Raw genomic sequence first — 23,600 nt, forward strand, 5'->3', positions numbered from 1 at the left:
TTCCTTTCCTGAACTCGTGTGTGTGTGTGTGTGTGTGTGTTTGTGTGTGTGTGTTGTTTATTTTGTGTGTGTGTGTGTGTTTTTGTGTGTGTGTGTGTGTGTGTGTGTGTGTTTGTGTGTGTGTGTGTGTGTGTGTGTGTGTGTGTGTGTGTGTTTTTGTGTGTGTGTGTGTTATAATATTATTTCCTGTAGTCAAAGCAGAAGGTTCATAAAGAAGCCAAGTTTATCAGAGTACTTAAAAGGGGAAAACTGAATAGAGGTTTCCTATATAATTCCAGTGAAGTATCTTGAGAGATAGGACATAGTTTAAAAAAATTCAATGATACTCTGTCAAAATTGTAAAATGTTTAAAGTTAATTATCTTAAAGTTTTGCCTGAACAGATTTTTCAAAATCCCTTTCTAAGACAATGATAGATTTTTAAAAAATAACTCAATGGCACCAGCACCCTGTCACGCAAAGAACCCATTATAGAGATCTATCAAAACCTGATGCAGTGATTTACAGATCATCAGACCTCGATACCTGGTGGGGAGAGCACAGCTTCTTGTCGCCAGTCAGCGGGTTGCCATCCAGGGAGAGCAGGAAGCTTCTTCGCTTGACACTGTCTTCCGATTCCGACTTGGGAAACCTGTCTCCATCGGCTCTGTGGTTTCCCTCCAAGTGTTCCCTCTGTCTCCTCTTCTTCCTCCGGTTCCTCCACTCCTTAGCACTCTTGGAGCTCAACTTGGAAGCTTCTGAAGAACTCTCCAGAAGTTCTCCTAACCCTCCTATTCCACTGAAGTCTCTGGATGCCGCGGAGGCTGCAGCCACTGCCTGTTGAGAATCAAGTTAAGAAGCTTAGAGGAAGCACCCGGGAGCAGGAATGCAGGCCAGTGTGCTGCCACCAGTGATCAATAGGAGAGAGAATCCTGTGTTCTGGTTTACTTACCAAGAACCGTTTCCTTTCTAAAGGGCATAGCGCGATGTGCGTTAAAGCAAGAACAGCCCAGTGTAGCGTCTGCTTTGGACTGGCCTTTAATACTAAATTCTCTATCCTCTGGAGGGTTAGTTCAGGAGACATTTGCTAACCTGAAAGGACTTGTCTACCTTAAAAGCACCTGTTTCCTCTCAGGGAGAATCTCTTTGACCGCTGCCCCTCTCCCCTCAGGGACTGTTCTTCTGTGTGATCATGAATAAGCTTGTGGTCCTGCTTCATTTGTTTGCTTTTCTGTGAATTTTGTGACATTCGAAGCTCAGGGTGTGGTGGCATATATTTGCAACCCTGGCATGCGGGAGGCAGAGGAAGAAGGACAGGGAATTTGAAGCCAGCCTGGGCTACATGGGTCCCATCCCAAACTCAACCCAAACCTCCAGTCTGTGGCTCTTTTACCTTACGTGGAATGGCAGCCGTGGTCTGGCCAATTCCTTTTCTTCTTTGGCTTGGGTTACGCCTAGTCCTATGGTTCACACCTCTAGGGTATGAACTAAAGGGTGTGAACTAAGACCAGACAGGGCGGCATAGCACTTTTGGTTGTAAAGTTTTATTTTTTTTTTTTTTGGTTCTTTTTTTCAGAGCTGGGGATCGAACCCAGGGCCTTGCGCTTCCTAGGCAAGCGCTCTACCACTGAGCTAAATCCCCAACCCCTGGTTGTAAAGTTTTAAACGTTTACCAACTTCATGCTATTGTTATAAGTGATACGCATATTAATAAACAATTCACTAAACATTTTTCTCAAGAGTATGAGAACATCTCACGGATTTTCTTTGTGTACCTCAGCATCATGCATTCTTACAAAGTTTTAATTTCTGGATTTATCGATGAAGCAAAACAGGCTCTGTGGTTAAAAAAAAAAACATGGCAAATGTTTTGCATTTTTGCTCTAGGAATAATATTTTTAGGCTGGAAATGATTTAACCACGACTGAGCAAGGATATGAAACAACACCACATGCTTCGAGCCAAGTGCCCATTAAATATGTTCCTGTTTTTAAACATAAGCTCAGAGTAGTAAAGGTTAAATTGGGAAAATATTGGTCACAGTTTTTTTACATGCGTCATTATCAGGTATAAACAATTCTAATGTATCTACTATTTTTTTCCCTATCTTCCTCTTGGAAGTCCCACGGGCATTTTTCTCTATCCTTTACAGTGGCTGATGTTCCCCCTGACTTAGAAAGTCCTCAGCGAAAGTTGGGTGACCAAAGATTTAAAAGACCTCTTACTATCAACTGTCTGACAATGGTGTAAGGTGGGGGGACAACTTAGCCTTGGTTTTCAAGAACTCATGGATGGCTGTGTGGGAACGGTGTGTGTAGGGCACTATGTTTTAAAAAGGGATCTAGGCAAAACCCATTTAACCACTTTTTGTCAGCACTGCATGCTTTGTCTTTCTCTGAGAAGAGGGAAGCCCTCTCTAGTAATTTTGTTTTTCAACTTTACTTCAACTAAAATAAAGAGCCTTAAACGAAAACACACCACGTTGCAGCTTCTCTGGACTCAGCAGGATCTCAGTTGGAGACTGAGTCCCATCTTGAATTTGAAATGTTCCTCATAAGCATTGGACCCATGAAGGGTCCCAGATGTAAGCACTGATACGGTACAAGGCCTGCAAAGAGTAACTGAAATCTGTCCGCAGCCTTTAGCTGTTTATAACACGGTATGATAGGAAGACAGTCAATATTTACTTAGATGCTTGGTTATCCTTCATTTGTTAAATTATGCAGGCAGATGAGGAATAATGAAGATGTCGCATAATTTAACTATTGTAGTGCACTAAAGCAAGTCTAAAAGTACTTGCTGGTAGCAAGTCACAGCACAGAGTGTGTCATGCATGAGAGGTAGGTAGCATGCATTGCTGAAGGAATGGATACACATGCATCTTTGCTCTATCCAAATAAAGTCCTGGTTTTCCTCTCCTCCTTGTGGAGACACTGACACAGAACTGCCAGGGCTGATCATTTATCGACTTGTTTGTCCCTGGAAACACAGGAAGTAGTGCTCATACCCCCTGACCACGGTCCTGAAATTATCAATCATTGAAATCACTTCTGGAGTTTGTTTTGCCCATGACACAATTTCCCTGCCTATTCTGAGTAACAGTTCAAACAATTCAAAGCCAAAACATGTTTTCTTAAGGCAACAAAAGCAACCTGTGACACCACACATTTCCTGTGTCATTCATCACCTCAAATCTGTCACCGCTTCGACTCTCAGAGCTTGGCCGACTTCCTCAGGGGCAGGTGTTTCCTGTCATCTCTTATGTGTATGCACCTGTCCGTGCCCAGCCCTGTGATGCTGCCAACTTCCTGCTTGCTCGCACGAATAGCCGACTGTTCACAACTAACATCCCAAAGTCCTCTTACAACCAGTAACCACCTAGTGTTTAATGTCTGAGTGCGTGGTGACATTTCCCTAGGTCAATTCTTCATGACTCAAGCTGTATAACTTATACTGTATCTATAAGTTCTAAAAGAAAAAATAGTCATATGACTAATCCTTCATTCATTCATTTTAAACATGGAATCAAGTTTAAAACCCCATTCAAAGTCATAAGACGTTAACTACACATGCTTCGATTCAATTTTGTAGTTGATCTATTAAATGACATGACTTCAAATTGCATCCTATAGCTTTCTCTAATATTTTCCCAGTAGACCTAATGAGCCTGGAATAGGCTAAACTGGATAATATGGAAGTTTAAACGTCACTAATTAAATACAGAGTATAATTATAGGGATGGAGGGAGGAAATTTTTGGTCTAATGTTAGCTTTTTCATTTTTAAAAACTCGAGTTTGATTTTGTGAATCCACTGAGCTGTGTGCATTTAAAGTCTATAAAATGAGTAAGCCTACAAGACCCCTAACAAGTGTTAAATACAAATGAAACATATTTCATGAGGTCATTGGCTAGAGGGCATGTTCTAAAGGGGCCTACGTAATAGAAAGGCCTGGGCTTCACTGAGGTACACATAGCTTCAAGGAGCACCGAGTAAACTCCTATTCCTCTCCCCATCACTCACCAGTCATTATTAATCATATTATTAATAAAAACTAAAATGAACTTGGTACTCTGAGTTCCAATGTCCCCTCCCCTAAACTATGTTTTAACTGATCTAAAGCTAACATTATGTCCAATCACGTTGATTTGGCCACTGCAATCCAATAATTGAGAATTTAGTGGAAAATAGCCCATTTTTGGATGATTTGAACGTGAGGTAGAAAACCAGCTCCTTTAGACTCTTATTATATATAGTCTAAACCTAGCTTAAGATTTCATTTCTCAAGTTTAAAAGACTGTACATTTTAAATTTATGCCATATTTTACCACAAAGTGGCTGTATGTCAGGGAAGCTGACTCTTTTACTGAGGTATCTATGGAGCAGTTACAAGTAACTCAGAATTGTTGAAAAATTAAATTTTGGTTCTATAAATCCCAATTATACACTGTAGTTCAAATGATAATGAAAAGATCTATGTCTATTCATCTGAGAAAAACAAACAAATAAACAAGCTATAAAAAGCTGGTAGGTAAAACGTTTTACATGGACTTCTATTTCTGGTCCACCTGGAATAGCAGGAGCTAGATTTGCCCCCTCCTGACATAATAAATACAATGAGAAGGTAGGTAAAGGCATGGCTCTGAAGATCCTAATGCTCTCCTCAAGGTGTTCGAAAACATTGGAAAACAGTACAGCACAAAAGCTGCATTAGTGTTGAAAGTTACAAAATCCTGGACTCGTAGATGGAAATACAATGGAAGGGTATCTCTGAACACCTCCTGAGTGTGTGTGTGTGTGTGTGTGTGTGTGTGTGTGTGTGTGTCTGTTACTGTACATTTCATTTTAAAGAGCATTGAGTGGAGTATTGAGGAAGGGTTGTCATGCAGCCGTGGGTGACTAATAATCTATACTTTAAATGCTACTCTGGTCCTATCTGCCAAATCTTCAGATCTCGGAAGACGTGAAGCATCAAATTGCTAATTCACATTGGAACTATCTCATCACAAAGACCAAGGATATTTACAGGAATACAGAAACATCCAGCAATTCCCAAATGAACTTTCTGGAATTCAATTCGGGATTTTCAGAACTTTAAAAAGAAAAAAAAAAAAAGAAACACATGTTAAACAGAAAAAAAATTAATCAAAAAGAAACACATGTTAAACACAAAAAAAATTAATCAAAGCATACCAAAGGCAGAAACAGACAAGAGACAGAGACATTAAAGCAGTGTTACGACTGTGCTATACATGTTTAAGTTATAATTAGAGACAGCCACAATGTCTAATATGAAAAGTACACTAGACAAAATTAACAGCAAACTAAGAAATATAGAAAAAGATGATCAATTTGAAGGTACCGAGAAACAAACAATCTAATCTGAAGTAGAGAAGCTTATTTTAAAACTCATTTGGAATTACAAAGAATTTAAATATCTTTGAAAAGAAAACCAAAGACATAGTCACAGACAAAGTCAGAGTCACAGACAAAGATAAAGCACAGTCATCTATAAAGCTTACTATAAGCGTACAACAGCTCAGAGAGTATAGTGCTGGTGTAAGAGACTCTATAACTAATCCATCGGCTAGCCAGATTAGAGTATACAATCAGATTCACACAAGGGCACTGGCTTTTGACAAAAATGCTAAGTCAATTTAGCAGAGAAATGATATTGTAGTACCCAAATGGCTTTGAAATAATAACCTTCCTATGTATACAAAACAGAATATATACAACTAACATTTAAATGATTTCTTAAAAGATTTATTTATTTAATGTATGTGAGTTCACTGTGGCTGTCTTCAGACACACCAGAAAAGGACATCGGATCTCATTACAGATGGTTGTGAGCCACCATATGGGTGCTGGGAATTGAACTCAGGACCTCTGGAAGAGCAGTCAGTGCTTTTACCTGTTGAGTCATCTCTCCAGCCCTACAACTAACATTTTAACGTTCACTTAGAATGTGAACTGAGCACAAGGTAATGCAGGACGTTGTATAATTTTGGGAGACAAGATAGGAGCAAATTTGAGGCACTTATTTAAAAACATTTTAGAGGTCATGCCCATCGCATCAAATCTAAAAAAAATAAAATAAAATAAACAAAGAAATGTAATAAACTCTGCTTAATGAAAAGAAAACCATTTGCTTTAGACCTATTATCAGATGAATGGCCAGCACCAGCACCAGCACCAGCACACATATGTTGGTCTTGTGCTTATAGTGCGTAATGACCACGTCAGACTCAGCGAGAAAAATGAACAAACTTAAAAATGAAAACAGCCAAACAAAAGGAAAGGAAAGAGGATGAAGTGTCTGAAAGTTTCAGCCTTTCAGAAAACAAAGGCAAGGAAGAAAAAAAGAAAAGAAAAACATGGATTGTTGATCTGCTTCATTAGTTGTTAGAAAAGTGCAAATGGAACTGTAAAGAAATACTTATAATCAAGGCCCACAGAAAGACAAGCCTTGCCCAACATTATTAGGGATGGGAGGGACAGAAAGAGGAACGGTCACAGTGACAGACATTGGTCAGGCTCCTGCTACATCCGCCCACAGCCTTCATCCGCAGTAACTAGAGTGCACATCCACTCTTTCTTATCCAAGCCCCTGTTCCCACCTCTTCAAAGCATGGCTGTCTCAGTCACTATGTCTCTAGCCTAAATAAACTTCATTACTGTAAAAAAAATTGTTACTTCATTTCAGATGCCTTTCTGGTACCTTAGTTTGAACAGCAATACAAAATATAGAAACTCCAACGAAGTCTTTAAAAGAAGCAGCCATTCACGGAGGTCTCTTGAAAACTTTTAAGATGAACTAACTTCAAAGGCTGCTGCTGGGATGGTACATTAGCAGTTGGAAATCTCAACTGTGTTCCTTAAATTCCACCCTCAGTGTCCATGAGGATATTTCATAATAAAGCTTCATTGTCCGATGAATACCAGCCTGGTAGCTAATTACTTTATGATGTCTAAACAGTTCATTTGACTCCAGTTTGATGAAGAATTTGAAGTTTGAGTAGATTGGAATCTTCTAACGTCAATAGCTACATACAATACAAAATGGCAGGTCCTGCTCAGTGACAACAGGTCACTGTTAAGAAACTAAAAGAGCGTCATTTCCCTAATTTCTTTCTCAGCCTGTTTATCCTTTGAGTAGAGGAAGGCTACTGATTTGAGTTAATTTTATACCCCGACACTTTGCTGAAGTTGTTTATCAGGTTAAGTAGTTCTCTGGTGGAACTTTTGGGGTCACTTAAGTACACTATCATATCATCTGCAAATAGTGATATTTTGATTTCTTCCCTTCCAATTTGTATCCTTTTGACCTCCTTTCGCTGTCTGATTGCTCTGGCCAGTACTTCGAGTACTATATTGAATAAATAGGGAGAGAGTGGGCAGCCTTGTCTAGTCCCTGATTTTAGTGGGATTGCTTCAAGTTTCTTTCCATTTAGTTTGATGTTAGCTACTGGTTTGCTGTATATTGCTTTTACTATATTTAGATACACTTCACACTAGTTAGAATGGCTAAGATTAAAAACTCAGGTGACAGCAGATGCTGGCGAGGATGTGGAAAAAGAGGAACACTCTCCATTGTTGGTGGGATTGCAAATTGGTACAACCATTCTGGAAATCAGTCTGGAGGTTCCTCAGAAAATTGGACATTGCACTACCTGAGGACCCAGATATACCTCTCCTGGGCATATACCCAAAAGATGCGCCAACATATAACAAAGACACATGTTCCACTATGTTTATAATAGCCAGAAGCTGGAAAGAACTCAGATGTCCTTCAACAGAGGAATGGATACAGAAAATGTGGTACATCTACACAATGGAGTGCTATTCAGCTATCAAAAGCAATGACTTCATGAAATGCATAGGCAAATAGAATGAACTAGAAAATATCATCCTGAGTGAGGTAACTCAATCACAGAAAAACACACTTGGTATGCGCTCATTGATAAGTGGATATTAGCCAAAAAGCTGGAATTACTCAAGATGCAATCCACACACCACAGGAAGCTCAAGAAGAAAGATGACCCAAATGCGGATGCTCCCATTCCTTCTTAAAAGGGGAAAAATACCCATAGGAGGGGATATGAAAACAAAGTTTAGAGCAGTGACTCAAGGAATGGCCATTCAGAGCCTGACACACATGTGGCCCATATATATAAAACCTCCAAAACTAGATAAGATTGATGAAGCTAAAAAAAGTGCATGCAGAAAGGGACTGGATATAGATCTCTCCTGAGAGACACATCCAGGGCATGTCGAATACAGAGGTCAATGCTAGCAGCAAACCACTGAACTGAGAATAGGACTCTCTTGGGGGGGAATTAGAGGAAGGATTGAAAGAGTTGAAGGAACTTGCAACCCTATAAGAACAACAATGACAACCAACCAGAGCTTCCAGAGACTAAACCACTACCGAAAGACTATACATGGGCTGACCCAGGGCTCCAACTGCATATGTAGCAGAGAATAGCCTTGTTGGGGCACCAGTGGAAGGGGAAGCCCTTGGTCCTGTCAAGGTTGGACCCCCAGTGCAGGGGAATATGGGAGGGCAATAAGGGGGATGTATGGGGGGAATACCTATATGGGGGCGTGGAAGGGGATGGGATTGGGGCTTATGGACAGGAAACCCGGAAGGGGAATAACATTTGAATTGAAAGTAAAGAAATATATCTAATAAAACAATTTAAAAAAATAAACTAAAAGAGCAATAAGGAGCCAACTGTCACTCCGTACCTGAGCCTCCTCCTGCTGCTTCTTCAGTTGCTCCAGCATCTGCTGAAACTCTGCCTCCTTCTGTTCAGCCTCCTCCAGTGTGGCCTGGTTCTGCTCCTCATAGGCCATGGCCACCACAGCCAGGATCAAGTTCACCAAATAAAACGAGCCCAAGAAAATGACCAGGACGAAAAATATCATGTAGGTTTTCCCAGCTGCACGCAATGTCTAGTGTAGAAAAGGGATAATTCTGTTAATCTTTTACTTTAGTATCCCCCAATAAAAAGCAGACTACAATAGCTAGAAATCAAAAGATTGATGGTTTTTAATATCCAAATATTTTGACCAAATTGTTTTTGGTGTTGAAATGAACAAGTATGCACACACTAACACAGCAATCGGTTTTATCAACAGTATGACTGTTCTGTCATGTGACATAAATACATTGCAAAATAGTACTTGTTTAATCTATATTAAAGTATCATTAGAGTTCCAAAGGCAGGACAACACTATAAATGCCATGGCCAGTCTAGAGATTTAGTTAAATGACCTTTATATAAGAAATTCTCTATACATGCACAATGCATTTGTACAATATATGCTTGTGTGTATATATATGAATATGTATACTTCAAATAAGAAAATCTTCATATTTTTCTCTATGTATTTTTAAATATCTGTACTTCCAGAAGGAAGCCCATAGGCAGAGTGTCTTTTATTTATGAAACTCACTATATTATGTGTATCTGTGAGTTTGTAATATGAGTTATAGGGGGCAAGGGAGAGGCAACAGGGGAGGGGAGAAAAGGTGAGTGTGGAGGACTCTAGGGCCATCCATTCCCTCTAGTACTGTGACCTCCTTAGTGTCCCTGTGTGTTGCAAATTAGTACTTAGCATTTTGTATGAGTTCATCAACACAAATCCTTGTGCAAATTTAGTCCATACCAACTGGTAAAGATTCTCCCAGTAGTCCTGAGTCATGAGTCGGAACAGGGACAAGAAGGCCCAGCTGAAGGTGTCAAAGCTTGTGTAGCCGTAGTTGGGGTTCCGTCCAGCCTTCACACAGATGTACCCTTCTGGACATTGTCTGGGAAAGAAAGAAGCCATGGTGGGGATGGCAGAGAAAGTGCAGCTATTTCGCCCAATCACCCTTTATTTATGGGGATTGTCAAAAGCCAGAGTCATCATCTGGGATGAGGCTTTCATTTCCAGAACACTTGAGCTGATTGCTCACAGGTGAAATCTGTTAGAGACACCAGCCAAAAATGGAAGAACAAGAGAGTCAAATTTATGGCCATTTAGAAAAGCAAGGGGGAAGCAGCCAGACATCCCTGCTCTGATGTCATCGTTATTCACTCTCTACAAAGTGCTAAGATTCAATCATTTCAAATTAAGAAGGAGAAACCATCAACAGATGAGAAATAAGTCACCGAGATCACCTGTGAGCCAGTTCAGTTCAGTCAGTTGTCTAAAATGACCTCACATTTCAGAAGGTGTGATCTAACAGGGAATGATGAAGACGGTATTTCGTGTATCAAGATGCTCAGGTTTTAATGACAGTACATCATCGTTAAGTACAGCCTTTGTGCAGGTCCTCGGTTTTAACATAGCCCCCTTCTGTCCCAGATAGGTTTCTCCACTCTTGAGCTTACGTTTTCCTCCATTTCTAGACTCTGCTCTTGGAATAGAGAGAGAATGTGCCATGCCATTCACATGTGTCATGTCATTAACAGCTTAGAAGTGGAGACCTCGCTAAAGGCACGGTATGTCCAAAATCAACCTGGGACTTTATGGGATGTTTGTCTGCAATCTCTTAAGTTTTCACATTGGTATATAGTCATGGGTATTTATTTTACATTTTGAGTGATATTTTATTTCTTGCTAAAAAATGCCATCTTTGACCTCTGGGAACGGTATGAATTGGTGCTTGTCACAGACAACTCCCATGATTCCATACCTCGTTTTTGGTTTTATTCACTAGCACATTTTAATCTTCTCGTGTATTTCAAACTAATCTCTATTTCCTGAGGCAATGCTAGACTCAGGTGCTCCTCTGCTAGCCCTAGTTCTTCTTATGGAGAATAGTATCAGAAACCGGTCTTGGTGGCAGCTGGCCTTTACCGATAGTAAGCCCTTCGTACCTCTTGCCCCCCCCCCCAGCTTTGGAACAAGAAGGCACATGTGTGCATCTTGACTTGTGATGTGCACACACAAAAACACATAAATACTTCTACATGTATCTATTTATGTTTATGCTGAGCTGCACTTGAAGTACCTCTTTTACCTTGAATGAACTCTAATCCACCAGCACCAGGATCGTTCTAGACCTTTCCAGTTGCTTCTTTGTAACTTTCACTCTCACAGTGAGCAGTCTGGCTCCCAGCATTCTCTCTCCACTCCCTTGTCTGTTCAGCACTAGTGTATACCAGGGGCTTCAGGATTGGCCATTCACAGTGCGGTGGGAAACACTTCATTGCTAGGCAACAGCACCTTTCTCCTAGTGTCATGGGCTTTGCTCACCTCCTAAGGTACATTTAGGAAATTTTACCTCACTGCTCTCTTTACCTCACATGTCAGAGGTTATTAATGCTATTTTTAAATTCTTTTGTCACATACATTTTTTTAATTTCATCATGGGATCTCCAAACCTACCTCCCAAAGCTTGACCAATTATTTTTTTAATCTGTCTTCCATGACTTGACAACAGTTTGATGTATGATTGCAGGATCAGACAGAGCACTTTTCCCTACCTGAAATATACTGTGCTTCTCCCAGTTCGCTCCCCATCATGGGTCCCTTTAAACCCTCATCTTTTGTTCATCTCTGTTGTTTTGTCCTTTTCAGACATCACATGGTTAGAATCTTGTAGCTTTTTCAGGTTGAATTTTCTTTTTATTATCTTCCTCACAAATGGATATGAGTTTCGGACTCATTCATCATTTAAGAATGTTTCATCATAATGTGCATACAACAGTTTATGTGTTTCTTTGCAGATGCAAAGACATCTCGGCTGTTTCCAGTTTGGTCTGGTTTATGTGTACAGCTGAGGATAATGTTAGCATGCAGATTCCTGGGTAAATGTGTTTTCAAACTAGCTGGCCCTCTATCTGGCAGTGTGGTGGTGGGACTATGTTTAACTCTAAGAAATTGCCAGACTCTCTTACCATTGCTCATCTATGTTTCAGAGACTGGGCTTCCTAGAGAGACAGTCGTTCTTTATTATTTACACATATGGCATTTCTCCCACCTCTTCTACATTATTAGCATTTATTATTAACTATTTACTCTCTTCTTCTTACCCTGCATCGGAGCCATTTCCACAGAGTAAAGGATCTTTCTGTCCATCCAAGACATAAAAGTGACCTGTTAATATAGAAAATAACCAATTTGGTTCCATAATAATTCTATTTACTTTAACGACAGAGCCGAGTTTGTGGTGAGATGACTCACTGGGTAATGGTGCTTGCTTTTTGACCTTGGTGACCTGAATTTGATCCCCGGGATTCACATGATTAGAAGGAGGGAAGTGACTCCCAGAAGCCCCTTGACCTTTTCATGTGTGCAGTTGTGCACGGGTGCATCCACCCCCCCCCAATACCTTTTAAAGAATTCAACAGAGTTTGATTACATTAGTCATTTCCCAATGGTTCATCAATAAAGTCTATCTAGGAAGTGGCTGATACACAGTCTGCATTGTGTCTAGTTGAAAACTCACTAGGCAACCCTAAGGTTAACATAGAGTGGCAACCAATCTTACTGTCATCTGCGATATAATCCTTCCAGTTGAAAGTGCTCATTGTTACATTAACAAATGTCCCATTTGAATCCATTGTGCCATTGAAGTAGGAAGTAGTGTTGGTTTCAAAAGCAGAATCGCTCGGGGGCCACTGCAAGCATTTATTCCTCAGGTTGCCCATGAAGAGCTGCAGCCCAATTAGAGCAAAGACACTGAGACAGAACACAGTGAGGATCATGACGTCGGACAGCTTCTTCACGGACTGGATCAGGGCCCCCACGATGGTCTTTAAACCTTTGAAGAGAGAACTATATGTCACCTTAGAAGAGCGATATATGAACAGAGTTCTACTTAATAAATGCACACATTCTACACCCTCCATGAATGGCTGCTTGGCTACATGGACACAAAAGCTTTTTGTACAGTCTCGTGATTTGCAAACAGATGGAAAGCCGATCACTTCTATGTGAACACCATGCTGCCAGAGGGTTCTGAACCAATGTTCACAAATCTTTAGGTTCTGTGATACCAAGTGATATCAAGTATTGCCCCAAACATGTGGAATACGAAATTGCTTCTTCTTTCAATTTTTGTGTTTCATGAAGCTGTTTCTCTCAACCCATTCTTTCTGCCGGCCTGCAAGTAGCAGTGAATTACAAGGCAAAAAGAATTTTAAGGCCATAAGGATCCCATGCCACACACATGCCGCTCTATAGCCTTTTCTCCTTTATGAAAAAAATGATCTATTTTTGAAATAGATCTGGAGCAAATGGTAAAATACAGGACAGTCAGTTAAGGGCATGACAGCAAAGCTTTGTCAGAATGCAGGAGAGAAGACGTACATCTTAAATGCGGGAGAGGGATTACAGAAACATTTGTCAATGATATGTGCATATCTCATGCAACTTTCTGTTAAACTCAGAGGCTGGCTTTATGGAGAAAGTTGAAATTATCAACATGTTAAAGGAGCTGACCCAACATTGAAACACTGTCTGGCATTCTTGAATGTGACAGACTTGAGCAAAAGGCCCCATGGCCAATGAACGGAGGGGTTGCAATTCCAACATTATGTGGTAAGGTTAAAGTCAGCCTCTGTGTTTAACCTAGCTCTCACCTGGAATGACTGATATTGTTTTCAATGCTCGGAGAACTCTGAACGTTCTCAGCGCTGAGACATTGCCCAGGTCCACAAACTCTGTCACATATCTGTAATAGGGAGTTCACACACAAACACAATAACACACAAGAAAAGTTGGAGATATAAGGGCCTACCACCTTACACCGTTTTCTTCTTACCTGGAATTACAGAAATAGTTTTCAGAGCTCGCAAGACTCTGAAAGTTCGAAGGGCTGAAACATTGCCTAGGCTTACAAATTCTGTTACATACCTGTAGGATTAAATCAGAGTTACTGATAGTTTTGGCAAAGTTCATTTTAAGTGACTAATTCTGGGTTGGCATCTAAAGCCCCTTGAGAGACTCAAACAGAATTGATCAAAAGCTCAGGATGCCAAAAGCTGAAAGCTGCCTTTAAGGGAAAAAAAAATATAGCTGTGTTTCAATATAATTTTCATTACATGATTACGATTGTTTGCGAAATTTATCATGGCACCGTAGTTTCTATTAAATTGTAGTTAATAAGTAACTTGATTTTGATGAAGAAAAATATGATGGGATAGAAAGTAACTCCATTTATCACTCAAAGACTAAGGGACAATAAAGTAATTCCATAGGTTGCTGATTTGCTAGACTTACCTATCTTTTAATAGTCTAACTCATATCGTCATACTGTATATGGCATAGAGTTGATCTAACTTAACAAGAAAGCTCTGTATTCAAAACACATCTTAAAAGGGGTTGGGGATTTAGCTCAGTGGTAGAGCGCTTGCCTAGGAAGCGCAAGGCCCTGGGTTCGGTCCCCAGCTCCGAAAAAAAAAAAAAAGAAAGAAACAAACAAAACACATCTTAAATTGACTTATACAGCACATCTTTTCATTCCTTTGAATTGGCCAGACTTAAAAAAAAAAAAATTACTCACGCCATCACAATGACACTGAAATCCAGCCAGTTCCATGGGTCACGGAGGAAGGTGAAGTCTTCTAAGCAAAACCCTCTTGCCAAGATCTTTATAAGTGACTCAAAGGTATAGATCCCAGTGAACGTATACCTAGGAAAGGTACCCAAGCCAAGTTAACAACCAGAAACAAGACGTTAAAGAGATGGTTTTGTGAGCATGGCAAATGCTAGCTCTGTTTTTTTGTTTTTTGTTTTTTTTGTTTTTGTCTTTAGTTTTATAGCATGTAGTTTCTTATTTGTACTTACCTAAGAATCTTAATTTAATTATTCTTATTAGACTGAATGAAGTACTAAACTTAAGAGAAAATATACATTTGTCGTCAATGTGTCCTTCAAAACTGTTGACAAACTGCTTACGTTTTAGAACCACAGATTCTTGGAGGAGTTGGGGAGAGCGAATGTGATCAAAATACACTGTGTGAAATTCTCAAAGAATTGATGAAGATGTTCTTAAAAAGAGGAATAGTTTCCCGAATTCTGTGCCCATAAGGGCAGGGTTCTAACTGCTAGTGCCCAATAGAAAAGAACTAGCCAGGTTTTAACTTTCAAGAACCACACAGTTGGTATCTTCTTGGAGAGGCCACAAAGTGTGCATTCAATTATTTGTATTTCTATCCAAGTTTTCAAGGGCTGAGCTCATGTAAGGCTATTGGAGTGGACTGGAAGTAGATTTTATATCTTATTCTTAAGAGTCAGGCAGAGAATGATAAAACTGCCCCCCATCTGTCTCTGTGTCCCCTTCACGCATATGTTTATGATCACATAAAATGTATCAGTTGTTAAGGATCTCACCTCCATGTTTGCCTAAAGTCCTCAGATCACAGTTATACTAAATTCTTCAATCTACTTTTATTTAAATTGGCTTGAAATCCAAATTCGGGGGGGGGGGGACAAACACACTTTGAGTTTGTGGTCCACCTTTGTGCGTTCCAGCCCATTTCTCTGAGTGACAACAGAGTTATTTCTTAAGTTATTTCTCTTTCTTCCAAAAATAGTGGCGAGTACTTGTTTTTAAATTCTATGTCTTTTTTAAGCACAATTTGAGGGTTTTTTTCAGAGTATGTCATCTAAGCCATAGACACATTTGACTGTCATTGTGTTTTACTGTCTAGAATTGTGTTCTATGTGTGAAGTGTTAGAATTGGTGTTTGTGCGATGCTTTTGTGTGAGACATTCCCTCATAAGGAGGAACAAAGAAAAAGTTGCAGAAAACATTATATTTAGTTTCCAAAGCACATTCTCTCCATCCTTCACCCCTACCCAGCCCCATAGGTTATAGGGGAAGACAGTATAATTAGTACTTATGAAGTAGGTAAATGTTAAGAAGCATTTTTATCACGTGATACTTTTATTTCAGTTTGAATGTCTATGAACTATGTGAAGTAACCCGTTTTCATCTCAGAGCTGGGTAATCTTACTGTCTTTTCTTTTCCTTAGATTCCGTGGTGACTCGTTTCTGTTTGGCTTCACTTGTTAAATTGTATTTATTTATTTGCAGTGACAACACAATTGTGCTTGTCTCCTGCTACAATGCAAAAAAAAAAAGCAAAAACAAAAACAAACTCTACCAGTTGTCATTGATTAGAAAAGTTGTACAGTCAACTAATTGAAATGTCCAAGCCAAAAAGTCTTATAACACTCAAACTGTTTGACTAGCATACACATCTCAAAGATACTACTTTTCACTTTAAAAAAAAAAAGATATTCAGGGCTACACAGATGGCTGGTCTCTCAAAGGACCCAGATTGCATTCTGAACTCCAGTTTAGGGAATTTAACACACTCTTTTGTTCTCTTTGGGCACTACATGCACACGTTGTATAGACATACAGGTAGGCAAAACACTCATACATACACACATACACACACACACACACACACACACACAAATAAATAAATAAATAGGATTCATATCCAAATATCTCCTTTACTTAGGTTTTCATATTATATTATTAAAATTAAATGAAATTTATAGGTGCCTAAATGCCTCATTTAGTCTTATTGGAAAAAGTTTACACGGACTCAAACTTCATCAAAGTTTATTGGTGTTTCCGTTTTGTTAACCATAAGTCATAAATGGTACTTGGTCTTTCAGTGAAGAAGCTGCCTCAACCTAAGAACAGGATCCTCTATGACAATGTCTAGTAGAAAGTATTTTCGAATATTCTAAGTGGTGTTTTGCTAAGATATAAATTGTTGACTAATGGTGACTTACAATGGGATGGGAAATCTTTATGATAATCTCGGAAAGTGCTGAAAATAAAAATTGATGTCATTTTCTTGGATGTCATTCTCAAAACTATAGAACAAAGACAGAAGTGTTTAGCATGACTTCAAAAAGCAGAAGCTACAAGTCAGACCATTACCACAAAGAGATTGCCAGAGAATCTGAGCGTGTGTGTGTGTGTGTGTGTGTGTGTGTGTGTGTGTGTTTCATTCTAAGAACATATTACTACTTACTCTACATTCTTTGTCCAGTCGGGAGGATTACTCAACGTCATAAATACACAGTTGGTCAAAATAGTGCACATGATAAGCATGCTGAACAAAGTAAATTGTAGTTAAGGAATAAATGCTAATTCATTATAGACACCAAAGTTCTATCCAACACAAAAGATTCAAAAGCACAATTTTACTTTGAAATCAATCTTACTTAGCTGGGTTAAGACCATGGTTAATAAGAAAAGTCAAAGCCTTCCTTATGACCTAATATTCTCTCTAAAAGATTAGGAACTGATTAGGAATTCTTATGAAGCAGTAGTGATGTAACCCATTTCTTTATAGTTTACAGCATGCTATGGGGGTGTGTTTTGTGCTAATAAGGCAGTATCATGATCTTATTAGGTAATTGGTAGGAACACTGTTCAATTTAGATTTCACTACACAGAAATTCATGTGACAAATCATTTTGTTTTAAAATATAAACACCTTCCAGTATCAAGCTTGAGAGTGAGAGAATTCATGTGGATTTTCAAAAGGTTTTCTCCTGTTTCCTGTGTCCATATGATAATATATTTCTATAAGCCTGTTTGAAGTCTATAGAACATGCCCACTACTGAACACCATTTTAAACGTATTTTGTCATTACTTCAGGATCTATTGTAATCTATGCCTATTCTTCCCATAACATGAATTTTTTTTTACTATTATAATTTGCACCTGTATATGCCATACTGGGAATCAAATTTGAGCCCCTGAACATGCTGGGCTAGTTTTGTATCACTGAAGTCACATCGCAGACCCATAAAGAATTTAAGGTTGGTGACTTTTTAACATATTTTTGTCCAAGTACATAGACACACAGCAGTTTCATGAACATTTATTTACAGAAAGAAGAGAACAAGAAAGAAATGGAGGACATGGAGGGGTGGTAGGAGAGGAAGGGAGGAGAAGGAAAAGGGGGTAAAATTTGCTGGGGATGGATAGCCAAATAAGGTATGAGTGTTGGAGCATTTGGTAATATATAGAGAGACACTAACTATATATACTGTATAGTATAATGCACTATGATAACTGTAATAGGCTAGGTTTCTTCAGCAATAATCAATGACTTAATTGAGGATGAGAAAGGGAAAAAGGATTTGCTCTCATTTGTGCCATACAGCATGTTAGTTCACTGACAAACTTGCTAGCATGCTTCATATTTGCTTCTAGACCCACGATAATAATTTCATGATAAACTTTATATACTTTATGAACAACTGATGGCCAATGGAAATCAATCCCTTAAACTAACAGTGTTACCATTTGCTGCAAAGAAATTTTATAAATATAGAAAGCATAGAAGGGCATCTCACTTAAAAACAACTGTTAGAAATGGCATTTTTGCATGAAAAGGATATGAGTGTACCAAAATCTTAATGGCAATTTTCCTAACAGGGTTTAGCGGAGTTAAAATATACAGGGCGGAGGTGGCGCTGAATCGAAAAATCGCCTTCCCTTTATTCAACACTACAAAAGTCTGAAAAAGAAAATACAAGAGAGATTAGACACGCAGGCTTATTTGAGGCATTTACAACACAACTCAAGAACTTTTTACCTGATTTTTTTTTGTACAAATGTGTTCATTTAGACCAGTTGGAACATAACCAGTATCTTGTTTACTAGACCCAGCATAAGTGTTTCTCCCCTACAGAAATAGCCACACAAACGCCCAGTGGACTACTACCTTACCTGCCTCTAAGCCTCCAAACTTGTCGATCCAAACTGATAGCCTTACACATGATTAGAAATCAAATTAAAGAACTTTACAAGGTTCATTTCTACTTGAGGCTTGCCATATGCCTCCAGCTTTGGTGACTTTTCAGATCATTTGGTATATATAAGTGTTAAAATAATCTTTTATGAGTATCATTAGTTAATTATTGAATTTATTGAAATTAATAACTCCAAACTTTCTAACCCTATTTTTGTGGTGGCCTCCCATCATTTCTGTAGCAGCTGCCTTGATCTACGACATTTAAATAAGTTACAGAACCTGATTTTTGCGTGCTGACAAGGATCCACTTGGATCTTGAGGAAAGACAGCTGCATTGAAAATTAATTTTAAATACATGACTTCAAAGGCCAAGCCATGGTTAAAAGTCTAGGATCTGAAGCACACATCCTCATAGCATTTAAGCTATGCAGACCCAGGGCTACCTTTCAAGGCTCCCAGGATGGGTCATCCTTTATTTTTTACTACTACAGTCATCTCTGTTCCAGCCATTTAAGCCACTTGTCAGTCCCACGCAGAACCTGTCAATCTCTCCCTCCAGCTGTGATGGGCGTGGCCATAGACTCAGTGAAGACAGCTATCTATCTATACCTGTAGAAAGGTCTCACTATTCAAGTTTATCCTGCCTATCATGACCCTCGTGCTAGGAAGTTCTAGAAGCTTTTCAGAATTGTCAATATTTAAGTTTTGGGGGTATAGGCAGATATTACTTGTTTTCAACTTTCTGCTTAGGTAAATTATAATTATGCAGGCAGCCTTACTATCCAATCTCTTTTTCCATTCTCAGAACCCAAATCACCCCCCCTCCTTTCCATTTTCCCAGATAAATCACAATGTCTTCTGATCATTCCTTAGCTGTTTCTCCTGCCACTCACTCTTAGCATATTGCTTTGCCCTGGCTCTCTCACGTGTTGCTGGTAATCACCACCAAGTAGCAATTTCCACGTAGGATTCATTTGTGGGAGAACCTGGTTAGTTGCTTTTATAAATGACTGAGCACAAAGAACCTGCTTTCCCCCCACAGTTTTAATAGCGTGCTTTGCCAATAAACACTTATTCTAATTAAATATGCCTTTAAGGCACTGTTCACCTTCATGACATCTGCCGTATGTACTGATTTACTTAATAATATGTTTGCACCCTTTTACTAAAGGCTATATCCCATACATTCACAGCAGCTCGCGACAGGTCTGTTTGAAGAGGCAGGCAGGAATGTTTACACTGTGAGCAGAAAGGGCAGGGCCAACAAGCAACCCTTTCACCGCCCTTCTGGGTTGCAGACCACTGAGCCAACGGTTACTTAACTAACCATTTTCAATGAGCTGAGCTCTATAAATTCTAGTAAGAAGGCAAGTAACCTGTCCCTTGTTAGCGTCAGGGTTACGGGCAAGTGACAATGAGCCTCACGAAGCCTGCCCCTGAACTACGGAAGCATTAGTGGGCTGTCACGAATTCACAGTGCGGCAATCAAGTTCCATTTAGGCATCAGAGGCAGCAATAGTGTGTAAACGTTCCCAATGATTTAAAGTGCATTAACTCATGCACTTTGAAACAATTTCCCTGAAAGAGCAATTTCTACTTGCAACATTAAAAGGGGGGGCGGGGGGGCGTATTTCGAAATATCTCCCAAAATAGACTACGCAAGAATGAACTGTCCTTTCAAACACGAAGCCCTCTGCTTCTCCTGCAAGGTTAGCCTGTGGGTGCGAGTGGCTCCTGGACTGGTGAGCGGGGCGCACCTACTCTGAATGTGTAACGACGCATACCTCAGGGGCTGAGAAGCAAGGAGTAAAATTCTAATGATCTGGAAAGTGAAAGAAATTACAAAGAGATGTTTGAAGTCTGGGACTCTGATGTACCTACACCAAAAACTTTACGAGAGTATAAGACATGGCTGGAAGTAACACCGACTCTAAAGTCTGGTTTTCCTCGGTGAGGCACTGCGGAAAGATTTCGGTACTCATCCCCAGTATTGCAGTAAGCCCTGTGACTGAAATTTGTCCCAACAGTTATCATCTGGAGTGCTAAGTCCTTTCCCCCTGGATAAATACTAATACGTTCACTGAAATTCTTAGTTTTTTGGAAGCAGCATCAGATTTATACCTCAATGGAATATATCAAGCACAGAGTTTTAAAAGATGGTACAGCCCAGGGCAACAACAGGATATCTGAAAGGAGTCCCTACGAGGATCCAGCGTTGATGATGGAGCAGAGGCCTTGAACCAGAGCAATGACTCACAGCAATGAACATTTACAAGTAAGGCTGTTTGGGAGGAAAACGTATCCGTGTGATCACCAGGACACACTGCAATTTTCATGGCCAGGTATTTTTTGCTTGGTTGGTTGGTTTTGTTTTTATAGACGGGGTGGGGAGTGCTACAAGGGCAGAGGGTATATACGAAGGGACAGGGAGATGCGCGGGACTGGGTTGCATATGCGGAATTCACAAAGAATCAGCAAAACGTGTTTAAAAAGATGGCGCAACCAACTCTTGACCATCTTATTTTACGTTTGTTGTTACTGCAGTTACCAGTGGTCCAGAGCTCAGAAGCTGACCAGATGCGGCTCCAATCCGTGATCTATCACTGATGGAGCATGACTTTGGTAAGTGAAAGTATTGGCCTTGGCTTTCCTTTCCCATCTGGAAATTGAGACTAACAGTAACAACTGCTTCACTGGCTCATTGGTATGAGATGAACTGGAGTGTTCAAGTGGTTCCTCGAATAGGGTGAGCCCGGCAAATGTTAGCTATTATTATCATACCACTATTTTTAAGCTGTTAACCTGGCCAACTTAAATGCTATTAAAATATACTGTGGTCTTACTCATCTAGTTATATTAGGCACTGAGACACATCGCTAATCAGTGACAGCAAATCATTACACGAAGCCCTCGAGCTCTATGCTATCTTCCACACAAGTTGTCATGTAGTAGCATGGATTTCTACTAGGATGAGATTCTTATGAGTTCATACACTGTCTTTCCCTTTAGCATTTGTGAGTCACCAATCACGTTTCTGCAAGCAGCACCTGCATCCTCATGCTCAGAGGTACTTCATAAACGAAGGCAGGGCTTCTCCCTTGATAGTTCAGAGTCACTGTCAATGAATTATGATCCAAGTCCGGTTTCCAGTGTGCAGTGAGCAATGCCTGTCCTTTCCCGTGCACAGAGAACAATTTTTGTTTTCCAGTAGCAAACTAGAACATTAGCCAAACTTGAGAACCTGGCCTGTAAAATCAGATGCCAATCAATTGACATGAAAATGGGTATGTTATATTCTCACGGAGAGAAAGAATTATAGTGGTGCTTTTCCCTCAGGAAATCTATGGGAAAACAAATCGGACAGGAAAGTCCTTGTTGAACATGGGATCCAAACCGCTTATTTAATCAAATGGTGGGTGTAGCCCAGGGTAGCCCTGTCATACAGAGATGATATTGTCACTGGAAATGAAATGCTTCTAATGAAAGAAATTATAGCTCTCCTTCCATTGGGTAATATCTCCCTTTCCATCCTATCTCCTTCCATTTTCTCCCTTTCTACCCTGGTAAGTCTATCAAACCGATTGGCTCCTTTGATTTTTGTTTGTTTGTTTGTTACCAATTTTATATCCAGGTAAAACAAACTCCTGTGTCTTGAAAATAATTTGTAAAACATATACTTTAGGCCCTGTCTTCCAAGTGCTGGACTTACAAATATGACACAACACACTTGGCTGCAAATGTGTATGTTAAGACTTTTTTCCCCCCTCAAATGAGGTCTAGTTTTCTAGTCTCTGGGAGAAGTATCTTATTGCTAAACATCCTTTACAACATTGGAGTTCCTAAATTTCAAATAGTTCTTGATCATCTCTGTAGTATATCACAGTTTATTTGAGAAGCATATGAATGCATAGGGAATGCCTTCCTTTCTTAAACTTAGTAAAAAAAAGACTTACAATGTTTGTTAGTCTTTGTTTTATTTTTATCTAGGTGTGTGTCTTTGTGTACACACACACACACACACACACACACACACACACGAGTGTGTGAGAGTATTCACAGAGAGAGGGTCAGATCTGCTGGATTTGTCGTTACAGACAGCCTTGAGTCACCTGACATGGGTGCTGTGAACCAAACCTCAGTCCTCTGTAGGAACAGGGAGTGCTCTGAACCACTGAGCCATCTCTTATCCCCAGGACTTAAAAGTCCATATCATACATTACTTAAAGAAGGCAGTGTCTTCAACTATTGCTTTTGTAAAGTTCTACTTTGACAAGTAAAGTTGTTTTGTTTACTTGTCAATCCAAAAATCATCAATTTGAAATAGGGTTAATTTGGCTTTACAATAAATTGTTTTCTCATTGTAAAGGTAAGCTATAAAGTGTGATTAAAACGTGCCAAAGTATTCGTTTAGGTAAAAAGAATAAAATATTATTCTTTATTTAGATTCTCTATGGGTGCCACGAGGCTGGTTTAACTATTGAAACCAATGCTGGCAGAACGGTGTAGTCGTTTTAAACATCAGAAAGACATAGTCATAGTTGTTCCTTTAAATTACATGGAGATTCTTGCTATTATTACCATCACCATGTTTTCTCTTCTAATCTCGGTATTTCATTCCTTGCGGTAATGATTTAACTATTTGCAGATGGTCTAGAATTTCTCCTATCACAATCTCAATAAAGCCTATAGAAGTTCCTAATCATATGCCAAGTTGGAGGAAAACAATCAAAAATGCATGTCTCAGGAAACAAGCCTCTCCATGAATTACCCGTCTATAGGAATAGATAAGGAGATAAGGAGATTTCTGCCTTATAGAACACAGCTGATTGTCAGAAACATCAAGCCAAGTCTGAACTAAAAAATAAATATAGCATCCACCTTATAA

General features: G+C 39.5%; 1 protein-coding gene across 4 annotated transcripts in view; it reads right to left on the reverse strand.

Moving 5' to 3' along the window:
- Scn3a (sodium voltage-gated channel alpha subunit 3) overlaps window positions 1–23,600 on the reverse strand; it is a 109,196-nt gene that overhangs the window by 54,960 nt on the left and 30,636 nt on the right. For 3 of the 4 annotated variants that reach the window (XM_032903406.1, XM_032903405.1, XM_032903404.1), the window contains exons 3-11: window positions 18,360–18,478; window positions 16,978–17,067; window positions 14,481–14,609; window positions 13,558–13,649; window positions 12,465–12,737; window positions 12,007–12,070; window positions 9,653–9,794; window positions 8,729–8,935; window positions 525–815 (exon numbers count right to left, since the gene is read on the reverse strand). In XM_032903406.1, the coding sequence (XP_032759297.1) occupies window positions 525–815; window positions 8,729–8,935; window positions 9,653–9,794; window positions 12,007–12,070; window positions 12,465–12,737; window positions 13,558–13,649; window positions 14,481–14,609; window positions 16,978–17,067; window positions 18,360–18,478 (1,407 nt within the window). Of the gene's footprint in view, window positions 1–524; window positions 816–8,728; window positions 8,936–9,652; window positions 9,795–12,006; window positions 12,071–12,464; window positions 12,738–13,557; window positions 13,650–13,739; window positions 14,289–14,480; window positions 14,610–16,977; window positions 17,068–18,359; window positions 18,479–23,600 lie in introns of those variants that run through there. The other variant, XM_032903407.1, reaches the window with a different exon arrangement.

The sequence above is a fragment of the Rattus rattus genome, chromosome 5 (genome assembly GCF_011064425.1).
Source record: "Rattus rattus isolate New Zealand chromosome 5, Rrattus_CSIRO_v1, whole genome shotgun sequence".
Taxonomy (NCBI): domain Eukaryota; kingdom Metazoa; phylum Chordata; class Mammalia; order Rodentia; family Muridae; genus Rattus; species Rattus rattus.